This window comes from Triticum urartu, chromosome 7A, assembly GCF_056163025.1.
Source record: "Triticum urartu cultivar PI428250 chromosome 7A, HENAU_Tu73, whole genome shotgun sequence".
Taxonomy (NCBI): domain Eukaryota; kingdom Viridiplantae; phylum Streptophyta; class Magnoliopsida; order Poales; family Poaceae; genus Triticum; species Triticum urartu.
In genome coordinates, this window is record NC_141879.1 from 72,711,306 (window position 1) to 72,721,986 (window position 10,681).

A 10,681-nucleotide genomic window follows, 5' to 3' on the forward strand; every position below is an offset into this window, starting at 1 on the left:
ATTGAACAACACTCCTTCTTCATCTACCTGATACAGTTGGGGCTCTCCAATTTCCTGCAGAGGTATCTGCTGCTCAATAACATTAGCACTGCAATTTATATGTGCAGGTTTGGGGGAACTGGCCCTAACAACTGTCACATTGAAAATCTTTTGCTTCTGCTGTACTATATGGTCTAGAATTTCCTCCAGCATGTCATCATCCTTTATTTCTTGCATTCCTTCTATCCCTAGGCCAGGATCCTTCACATAGTACATGTAATCCCTCACCCCATATCCTTCAGTCTCTATCAGTGCAACTAGATTGTAAAAAGTGATGTCTGACAACATCATAGTTCTCTCAAGATTATCTCTATCATGAAAATGCATCCTCAATTCCCAAACCTCATCATGCAGACTACAAATTTATAAAGAAACATAGTGTTGTATAAGTGTTCAATTATAACACTTATGAAAAAGCAGGACAACATCAATACATAGCTTTGGGTTGCTTAAGTAACCAATGTAGTACAAAGCAAAAAAACTGCAATAACCCTAGCTTTGGTTAATTAAGATCTACTGCAATACAGATCAACACATCAAATAATTCCAACTATATAACCATAGCTTATTTCAACTAAATAAGACACATAGAACAGCTAATTTAAACATAATCAGTTAATTTCAGAAAGAAATCGTCGCAATAACAATCATAGGGCCAACAATATGCAATGGAGATGTGAAGGGGATATCACTACACACTAACCCTAGCCCTAGCCCTAGAAACGGATCAGATAAGTTCACAGAATAATGGATAAGGGAAGGGGATCTCACTATACACCGCCGAAGGATGAGGCGATGTGGTGGCTTCCATTGGGATTCGCCTTCACCGCCGCGGCGAAAGATCTAGCCGCCGCGTATTCCACCGAATACTGCACCTCCGCATCTCGCGTCGCCTTGCTAGGGTTCGAGCTCCCGCAGAGCTCACCGCCTGGGTCGGGATCCGCGCCGCCTACGCCACTGCCGGGAGGACCGCCGCCGCCAACACCGCCTGCTTTCGCCGGAGTAGCCATCTGCCTACGCGACGAGAGGAGGGGAGAGAGCGGCAGGAGAGTGGGGAAGAAGGCAGACGCGAGGAGGGAGAGAGCGGCGGCACCAGAAGAGGGGGAGAAACGAACAGATGGGGGATGGAGGCATACGGCGCCGTCAAACGCCGTCTAACGGCTGTCGGGACGGCCGACGGTGCCACGTACGCAAAAAAAGGGCCCCACCTGTCATAAACAAGCTTAACTGACCCCGATCCGCCGATCAGTGCTTTCTGCAAAAAGATTACGGAAGAGATGGTGTTTTCTGCAAAAAAAAATTATTATAGTGGTTTTCGCAATCCTTGCCTTTAAAGTGGTGGTTTTGTGCAATTTACTCCCCTCAGATCGAGGCATTCCTCTGCGGACCTCCACGACATCTCCGCCTCTTCTCTCTGATTCGGCTCTGGCTCTGGGCTCTGATCACCGTCGAGGTTTGTTCGTGGCTTAAAATTTACCCACTTCTGCCTAGCATTTCACTCGTGGAGGGAGCAACAATTAATGTGTACCATCGGTGGGATTGTATTTGATTGAGAGTGCAAGAACTCACCGCAACTTCTTCCACCGATCGATCCTTGCGCAGGCCCGCCGATCCATCCTCCCTCCGCCTTCTCTTGCTCCCCCGCAATCTGCAATGCAAACCTCCAACGAATTTCTTCCTCCTACTCCCAGCAAACTCGGAGCAACCATCTGAAGCAGGCTAACCGTTCGACGAAATGTCCCGGAGGAAGAAACCCAGAGCCGAGGCCGTCTCCCTCGACGCTTCCGCCGGCCTCGACCGCCTCAGCGCCCTCCCGGACGACCTCCTCCACAAGGTCATGTCGTTCCTGAGGGCGTGGGAGGTGGCCCGCACCTGCGTGCTCTCGCGCCGCTGGCGTGACCTCTGGGCTTCCGCGCCCTGCGTCGACCTCCGGGTCTGCTGCAAGGCCCGGCACCGGCGCCTCCCCACGCGGCTCGCCAGCTTCGCCAACCACTTCCTGCTCCTGCGGGAGGCGTCCGCGCCGCTGGACGCCCTCCGGGTCCTGTCCAGCCCCCCACGCCAGGATGCTCCACACATGCCCTACAGTCCCCAGTACGACGACGACGGGGAGGACTACTCCTCTGAGGACGTCGAAATGTGGATCCGCGCCGCCATAAACCGCAGGGCTCGCTTCATCCAGCTCAGCCATCACCCAAGGGACGACGACCTCTCCGACCTCGACAACGTGCCCCTCGTCTCCTGCCACCTCAAGCACCTGCATCTGTCGGGCACAATGCTGTACGACAAGACGCTGAGGCAGCTCTCCTCTCAGTGCCCTTCTCTGCAAGTCCTGGAGCTCAAGGACTGCTCCCTGGATGGCCCCCACATATTATCTGCCTCCCTTATCACTTTGACCATGGTCGAGTGCAGGATCATCAGGGACCTCACCGTCGCTGCTCCCAACCTCATATCGCTGCGCTGTGTCAATCCATACCACCATGCTCCCTCGTTCGAAGACATGGCTTCCCTGGCCACAGCCACAATCATGCTTAATGACTCTTTCTTGCATGATGAGTTTGAAGAGAGGTACGCAGAGCCCGATCCAGAGGTGTTTGAGTGTGACAGCGACGCTGATAGCGACTTGAGTACATGTGATGAATTCTATGGTGACAAAGTTTTAGGTGGCCAAAATGTTATCCGCAGCCTGTCGAATGCTACAAGTTTGGAGCTGATAGCTGATGCCGAAGAGGTATATATACGAATCTGTTGCTGATATCTCTATTTCAGCAATGTTATATTTGTTCAACTAATATAGATTTGTCAGTTATTTTCTTTGCAGAAAAATTATTTACTTAACGAACCCCCCCTTTTCTTTACTGGACATCCAATGTGCTATCTGCACATTTTGTGTGTTTTTTGCACTCTAATACCAACAGCTGGTTACATACTCACAATCACAACAAGTGACCTGATGAGTTATGGGAAATAATTTCTAGCTTTATTGTAATAAAATTCTAAGCAAAGCACATAGAATTTGAGTAGTTTGCCGGGAGCATTTTTTATCCCTTTTCTTTTGCAATGTTGTATCCTTGTTAGCATGTCTACAGTCTAACGGCAACATCCTCTTACACAACTTAATCAGAAACAAACATTCACTTGCAAATGTCTGATTGCATGTAGGTTCACCGTGTTATTATTCTTTTGTTTGGACCGAACTGAACAAATTCACTTGTGTTCCGTATGAAGGTAATTCTGAATAGGGAATTGGAGATGTGCCCAGTTTTTAGCAACCTGAAGGTGTTATCCCTTGGTGAATGGTGTATGGCTGCTGACTTGCATCCATTAGTTTTGTTCCTGCAGCATGCTCCAAATCTCGAGAGGCTTTTTCTTAAACTCAAAACGGTATAAAGATTCTTATACTGCTTATATTTTGAGCTGTGGTAAATTAGTTTGGACATTTCATGATATTCACTTTGTTCTGCGACAAGGAACATGAGGAAATAGATGACGATATCAAACCCGAGGGTACATCATTTGCTTGCGAAAACCTTACAATGGTCAATATAAAATGTCCCAAGGATGATGAAAGAGTTCCTGTGTTAGCACAGTTCTTCGTGGCTAATGGCATAGCGATGGAAAAGATATCTGTCAATCACCGACCGACTCACCAACCTCGTGAGTCATGTATTCTTGCCATATCTCACTAAAGTCTTACATATTACTACTTAGGCTAAATGATACTAAAGCCACAAAATGTCATTATATTTGCAATGTGAGTCTTACATTATTACTATTTTGGTTAAATGATAAGGCTACTGTTTAAACCTGGTGTTTGTTTTTCGAGCTTGATCTGGATGTAAACTTATTTGCCCCCTCACATTTCAACCAGGCCTTTCCTTGGCCATAAGACGCAGATGGGCTGCCGTGTAGGAACTGCAGACTTGGCGGTAAGATCTTACATCCGGTTACATATCTTTTCATCTACTGTAACTCTGTAAGGCGTACAAGTCTTATATCTGAATAATGGAAATCGTCACTTTGTACTCAACATAGATCTGAGGGACAAGAAACTACCTACATTTCAAAATATTTGGCATCTTTTTTTGTGCATCTCCTAAAGTTACACTTTCACCTTTTTTACTAATACATCTATAAATATTAAGGAAATTAAGTTTTATAATAATGTTTGTAATAAAAATCTAACATTACCACCTAAATACACCCAAACTGAACAACAAGAAGGAAATGATTAATAAAATATAACTGAATTTGACTGTTCAAGGTGAAAAATGCCAGGTATTTTGAAACGGGAAAGTAAAATCTTCTGCAGCACATTATTACTATTATAGGCCTACTTACAATTTTTTGTGTACCTTGAAATTTGGAACAATGGAAGGCTATCTTAATGTCAAAATGTTGTCCGTGCAGATGATTCTCTCATGCGGCACAGATCATGGCGGCAGCATGGAACAGAGCTTCTGATATGCTTCATTTGAGTAGCTCTGAAGTCGGAACTATGTGTGCCTCTATGAAACCCTTGAAAGTCGAGACTGTTTTTCTCTAGCGTTGTGAGTTAGCATTATTATATATTGATCAAGGTCGGTTTCGTCCTTAGACAAGTACTATGAAATGATGTTACCATGGTATTGTGGAATGTTCATACTAACCATGACATTATTGTGGAATGTTCACGCTAAGAGTAGCCAATTTATGTTTTCTCGTATATATGGTGGAGCAGAAAACGGTTTTGATATTCGATACTCTTGTACGAAATTTTGTATCCACACATGTTCTCAGTTGAATTATTAGTATTATCCTAGTTATAAAACTTTCGAGGTTAATCTGCTTAGTCCAAGCTATTTCTAAGTACCCCATACTTGAGCTTCTCCCACTACACATTATAATCCTCCCAGAGTATGTGATTCCCAACAATTTATTAGGCTGCAGAGAAAGGAAGGGCATGTTTGGTCCATGAACACGCAAATGTCCAGGACTCGTATTTGCGGGCGAATAATTCAAACCTAGCAGTGTAATTAATAACCTAGCGTTAGTATCTGGTTAAACCCTTTTTGTATGAAATGTTTGAAAAACATGGAAATTTAAACAGAAAGCACATTTTGCAAATGCCGCACTCAGAGAACATCAGGTGGGTGATTTTGAAACAGGTTCAAGAGATGAGTAAATTTGTCTTGAACTATAAGACGAACACCATATTTAAGCATGTGAAATGCATGACTAATTATAATACAATAATATGTTACACCTTTTCAAAAAACATGTGTTACACACAAGCATGTGCTCGTCATGTCGGACACGGTCACCGAGACGCTCTATTTGTAATTATATGCATCACATGTAGTAGTAGTTGATAACTCTTAATCATATCCAGTTTGTGCAACCAAACACGCTCCCGGAGGAGGGACGGACCAGACGTCGAAAATCAGCCGAGGAAACGGGGTTGCCAACAAAAATCGAAATGGAAAGAGAGAGGTTGGATTTTTCATCATTTCGAGGGAATTATTCTATATTTTTCACTATTGGTTGCCTAGAAAAGAAACACCAAGTGGAAAAGGCCTCCATTCCATAGGACCCATCGGCAGAGAGCGAGCCATTCGAACCACCCCCGACCCCGACCCCTCCTCCCCACCCTCTCCATCGCCCGCCGCCGCCGCCCGCCATGTGGAAGCGCGCCGCCTCCCTCCTCCTCGCCCGCCGCACGGCCCTCGCCGCGCAGCGCGCCCCGGCGATCTCGGGATCCGCCGCGGGCGCCACCCGCCGCGCGCCCGCCTTCTTCTCCACCCTCGGTAAGCAGTCGCCCCTCGCCGCCGTTCCCCCGTCCCCGTCCGTCTCCCGGTCCCGATTTGACAGCGGCGGGCCGCGCGTTTTCCGCAGATGCGGGGCAGGCGAGGACGCGGGTCGAGGACGTGATGCCGATCGCCACGGGGCACGAGCGCGAGGAGATCGAGGCCGAGCTCCAGGTCCGCCCGCCCGCCGCCTCCTCCTCCGTCGTGGCCGCCTTAGGCCTCGTCTCTTCTTCTCATGGTTTCTTTCCTTGCCGGTTTATATTCTTGACCCTCGTTGGATTTTGTCTGCAGGGAAAGAAGCGGTTTGACATGGACGCCCCCGTCGGCCCATTCGGCACCAAGGTCAGCGCTTTCCCATTTTTGGTACCATCTGATGTGGTTATTTGATCCGCGCGTGAATTCGGTGATTGCATTGTCAAATAGATTGCTTAGGATGGATTGTTGTGTCCGCACTGAAATGTTGATGTGTAGTCCTTGTACTTGCAGTTATTGCCTTAATGTACTACAGTAGTAATAATAGTAATAGTCAGAGACTGGTATGCTAAACATAAGTTAGGTATTAGTGAAGAAGACTACTCTGCTCTAGTTGTAAGTTTTGGGGGATATGATGGTTGATATTTTGTTTATTGAATTGTGAAGAATTAACATTCATATGCGGAATTGAGTTCTCCATTGGTTCTTTTCGTCGAGGTAGATGTTCCACAGGATTGTAAGGCAAGATGATTATTTTGATATATTCAGTCCAGCTTAGACAACCATGTCTGTGTTTGTATTTTTTTGGATGCTTTTGTTGGTAAAATGAGGCTGTATGCTGCATCCAAATTTGTCTTCTTGCTATAGATTTTAACATTCTTATGACCTTGTCACTGCTTGAACATTTTGTGCACTTGTCATCTTCTGGGTTGTGATAATATCAGACCTTGGCGATTAGCATTTGCTTGGCTAATGCTATACCAGCTGTCTTGTCCTTTTAGCATGTTATAAAAATACAATTTAGAGGTTGTTTCAAGGGTTAACTTTCTGAATTTCCAACCGCTAGTTATGACTCTGACGCACCTGTTGAACTTACAATACTTCCAGGCATCTAGAATTTGCTTTTTGATTGGTCTGTTTTCTATTCCTTTTATGCTTATTGGTGGGTTTTTGTTCTTGGTTTGTAATATCATGTTAAGACTTCCTTTCATGGAGATACATTTTGTGTGGAAAATCATGCTTGTTTTATTTGGTGAGGCTGTTCCTTATCAATGCGATCTTAGCTGCTGTGATTTGTGAATTGACATACTCAATGGTTGTAACTCTTATTTTGAAGTTGAATTTATAGTTTCTTATCTTCCAATAAAGTATATTATCCTCATATATCAAGAGTAGACTATTCTCAGTTAGGCCTTGTTCGGTTAATTCTCTCCCCAAGAGGACTGGAGGGGATTGGCAAGGATTGGTTCGTATTTTGACTTATAAGAGGTTTAAATCCCCCTCAAACCCCTTCAATCCACTCGGATTCACACGCAACCAAACAAGGCCTTAGGATGGTGAAGTGCTTAGATGTCCCTGTGTATGCTTGTTTGCTGCAATGACCCCTTTCTGTTTTACCACACTGATTTGCCTGGCCTATTTTCTCATAACTTGCCCATTTGAGACAAATCACTTTGCAGGGTGTTTTGTTGGCTCAACTGTACCTTACATATCATTGTCCACTTTAGTTGTTTTTTCTACTCGTGCGGTCTAACTGAACGAATATGTGTCCACATCCTCATTCATAGGAAGATCCAGCTATCATTCAGTCATACTTTGACAAAAGGATTGTTGGTTGCCCTGGCGGTGAAGGAGGTATATTACCTTGCATACATAATTCCGTCTCCACCAAAGGAGGCTGCGAAATTTCAGTCTTCTCCTGCATCTTATCTAGAAATGATCATCAACCCACCATGAATCTAATTAACTCAAATTCCAAATCTCACCATTTTGCTCCTTTTCAGAGGATGAGCATGATGTTGTGTGGTTTTGGTTGAAGAAAGGCGAGCCACATGAATGCCCAGTCTGCACTCAGTATTTCAAGGTATGTTGCTGTCTTCTGTTGACATAATTTGCTTTTCCTTGTGTGAACTTTTTCTGAACAAGATACTAAATCATGTATTGCCTCCATGTTTCTGAGCTTTGGAACTAACTTTATTTCTGCAGCTTGAGGTTATTGGGAATGGAGGAAACCCTGATGGACATGACGATGACGATGACCACCACCACCACCATTAAGATCGAAGAGAGGGCATGTCTACTGATGAAACAGTGGACCGGTGCCGATTATTTTTGTTGCTGAGATGCTTTGAGCTGTGAAAAACACCAGCTTTTTTGCGTGCCCATAGAGTTTAATACCCATGCCAACCAGTTTGCTGTTCTCAGTTGTCATGACTGGGAAATCAGAGCAGCAGAGGGCCCTGGAAACATAGTTTTTCTTTTCTTTTTGGGGAATTGCCGCACACGAATAATGCGATTCATTAAACAAACAGTGACGTCCCTTTCATTTTCGACCCGCCTTTCATCTAGTCAATAAGGTTTTAATTGCTTCTTTGCGCGGACGGCTCCAATTTTAGTGGCCACATCAACTGTTTTGCTGGTGGGCAATTTGTTATCCGTGCATCGTTTTCGCTTTGACGATCTGGATCCATTGTTTGTCCTTCTGATGACGATAAACAGAGCTTGAGGAAACTGTCAATCAAGCTCATTTTCTCTGCAACATTTAGTTGTTGGCTGAAGCATTCCAACCTTCAGTTTGGCCAAAATGCAGGCTTCACCAACCACGAATGACAGTGGTGACACCGCACTATCCACTGATGTCACTGAAAGGCGTTGAATCCCTCTTTGCTCATCTACTTAACAACTTAACGACTGAAAGCGTGAATGGAATTCTCGACGAAATTCCCCGTGGCGCGATGACATTCGTGTCGCGCCAAATCGGTTCTTGGTTTGAACATTTCCTCGCCTGTTGCCTATCCTATTCGAAATTTACGACTCCAGAGAGACCAGAGGAAAGCTGAAAAAATTTCAAGTTGAGAATGTCGTTATCGCTCTTTAAGATTTAGGGATCAACATTCAACAAGTCAAAACTGGGAGTATGACAACGTGAAGGAGCTCGGACGATGGTCAGGGATCAGGCGGGATGGCGAGCAGAACGGCCAAGGTGCTCGCCGTCGCGGTGGCCAGCACGGTGCTCGTGGCGGCCGAGGTCGCCCTCTACCTCTGCCTGCGCCTCTCCAGGCCCTTCTACCTCTCCACGGCCGCCGTCCTGGCCGCGACGGTCCTGACGCTTCTCCTCCTGCTCCACTGCACGGCGGGGCGGGCGGACCGCATGGCGGCGCGCCGGGCGCTGAACGACGGCGAGGAGCTGCGCGTGGAGTACAGCTACTTCCGCAAGGTGGCCGGGCTGCCGCGCAAGTTCTCGCTGCACGCGCTGGCGGCGGCCACGGACGACTTCCGGTGCGTGGCCGGGCGGGGCGCCTCGGGCACGGTCTTCCGCGGCGTCCTCGACGACGGCACCCCCGTGGCCGTCAAGCGGATCGCCGACGACCGCCCCGGCGCCGCCGGACGCGCCGACAAGGAGTTCCGGGCGGAGGTGGCCGCCATCGCCGGCGCGCAGCACGTCAACCTGGCCCGCCTCCTCGGCTTCTGCCTCGGCTCCCCGCGCTTCCTCGTCTACGAGTACATGGACCACGGCTCCCTCGACCGCTGGATCTTCCCTTCCCCCGGCGACGCCGACGCCGACGCCCGCCCGCGCGGCTGCCTGCCGTGGCCGCGCCGCTACCAGGTCGCCGTCGACGTGGCCAAGGCGCTCGCATACCTGCACCACGACTGCCGCTCCAAGGTGCTGCACCTGGACGTCAAGCCGGAGAACATCCTCCTCGACGACGGCTTCCGGGGCGTCCTCTCCGACTTCGGCCTCTCCAAGCTCGCCGGCAAGGACCAGAGCCGGGTGGTCACGGCGGTGCGCGGCACCGCGGGCTACCTGGCGCCCGAGTGGCTCCTGGGCGCCGGCGTCACGGAGAAGTCCGACGTCTACAGCTACGGGATGGTGCTGCTTGAGCTGGTCGCCGGCCGCCGCTGCGTGCGGCCCGAGGAGGACGGCGGGTGGTCGTACCTGCCCAAGATCGCCGCCGAGATGACCCGGGCGGGGCGCGTGATGGAGGTCGTCGACCGGAGGCTCGTCGGCGCCGACGTCGGGGAACCGGAGAAGGCGGCGGTGCGGCGCGCGGTGCACGTGGCGCTGTGGTGCGCGCAGGAGAAGGCCGGGGCGCGGCCGAGCATGGCGCGCGTGCTGGAGATGCTGGAGGGGAGGCTCGCCGGGGAGGTGGAGGCGCCGCCGCCGTCGGACACGATCATGGAGGACCTGCTGGCGCTCGGCCACGCCCGCGCGCGCGGCGGCGGGCCGTTCCGGCTGCCGTCGGCGGGCCCGGCCGGGAGGGCCGCCTCGTCGGCGTCGGTGCTCAGCAAATACGACTCGTTCGCCATGTCCTACCTGTCAGGGAGATAGCGCTCCTCGTCTGCACAGTCGAGTCAGCTCTTCGCCTTAACTGCATTTGTGGGTTGGTTGTGCTGACGTGGCATGAGGTTCGACTGTGATTAGTCAATTGGCTCGGCACCGCGGTGGCGGTCCACTTGTCACTTGTGAAGGAAAATTGGTAGGCATTGCCACATGGCATGCTGCGTTGTACTGAAGCGATGACTATTGAACCTCGGGAGCTGGGAGGATGAGACAAGAGGGCGAAAAACAAACGATGACTATTGAACCTCGGGAGCCGGGAGGATGAGACAAGAGGGCGAAAAACAAAATTAGGGTTAGGGTGGGCGATGAGGAGGCGGACGTCGGT

General features: G+C 49.0%; 3 protein-coding genes across 4 annotated transcripts; all 3 read left to right on the plus strand.

Annotated features, from left to right (window-relative positions):
• The first annotated feature begins 1,409 nt into the window (after positions 1–1,409).
• Positions 1,410–4,729, plus strand: LOC147957908 (MEIOTIC F-BOX protein MOF-like). Of its 2 annotated transcripts, XM_087537159.1 has the most exons (6): positions 1,410–1,492; positions 1,642–2,767; positions 3,265–3,420; positions 3,507–3,693; positions 3,908–3,965; positions 4,447–4,729. In XM_087537159.1, exons 2-5 carry the CDS (start codon positions 1,775–1,777, stop codon positions 3,946–3,948), a joined length of 1,377 nt encoding a protein of 458 aa, XP_087393285.1. In that variant the 5' UTR covers positions 1,410–1,492; positions 1,642–1,774; the 3' UTR covers positions 3,949–3,965; positions 4,447–4,729. The 2 variants fall into 2 exon arrangements, with proteins under 2 accessions (XP_087393285.1, XP_087393284.1); XM_087537158.1 differs by having other exon boundaries at positions 1,417–2,767.
• Positions 4,730–5,603: 874 nt separating this feature from the next.
• Positions 5,604–8,344, plus strand: LOC147957909 (cytochrome c oxidase subunit 5b-1, mitochondrial-like). The gene is made up of 6 exons (XM_087534630.1): positions 5,604–5,822; positions 5,911–5,996; positions 6,114–6,164; positions 7,583–7,649; positions 7,799–7,878; positions 8,001–8,344. Exons 1-6 carry the CDS (start codon positions 5,696–5,698, stop codon positions 8,070–8,072), a joined length of 483 nt encoding a protein of 160 aa, XP_087390756.1. The 5' UTR covers positions 5,604–5,695; the 3' UTR covers positions 8,073–8,344.
• Positions 8,345–8,484: 140 nt separating this feature from the next.
• Positions 8,485–10,524, plus strand: LOC125524179 (putative receptor-like protein kinase At5g20050). Its single transcript, XM_048689251.2, has one exon. The coding sequence runs from the start codon at positions 8,977–8,979 to the stop codon at positions 10,342–10,344; it is 1,368 nt and encodes a 455-aa protein (XP_048545208.1). The 5' UTR covers positions 8,485–8,976; the 3' UTR covers positions 10,345–10,524.
• Positions 10,525–10,681: the final 157 nt, after the last annotated feature.

Coding starts and splice junctions, on each gene's coding strand:
- LOC147957908 (XM_087537159.1), top strand. CDS start 1,775: ATGTCCCGGAGGAAGAAACCCAGAGCCGAGGCCGTCTCCCTCGACGCT. Junction 3,421..3,506: donor TTTTTCTTAAACTCAAAACG/GTATAAAGATTC, acceptor TTCTGCGACAAG/GAACATGAGGAAATAGATGA. Junction 3,694..3,907: donor CCGACCGACTCACCAACCTC/GTGAGTCATGTA, acceptor CATTTCAACCAG/GCCTTTCCTTGGCCATAAGA.
- LOC147957909 (XM_087534630.1), top strand. CDS start 5,696: ATGTGGAAGCGCGCCGCCTCCCTCCTCCTCGCCCGCCGCACGGCCCTC. Junction 5,823..5,910: donor CGCCTTCTTCTCCACCCTCG/GTAAGCAGTCGC, acceptor CGTTTTCCGCAG/ATGCGGGGCAGGCGAGGACG. Junction 6,165..7,582: donor TCGGCCCATTCGGCACCAAG/GTCAGCGCTTTC, acceptor CCTCATTCATAG/GAAGATCCAGCTATCATTCA.
- LOC125524179 (XM_048689251.2), top strand. CDS start 8,977: ATGGCGAGCAGAACGGCCAAGGTGCTCGCCGTCGCGGTGGCCAGCACG.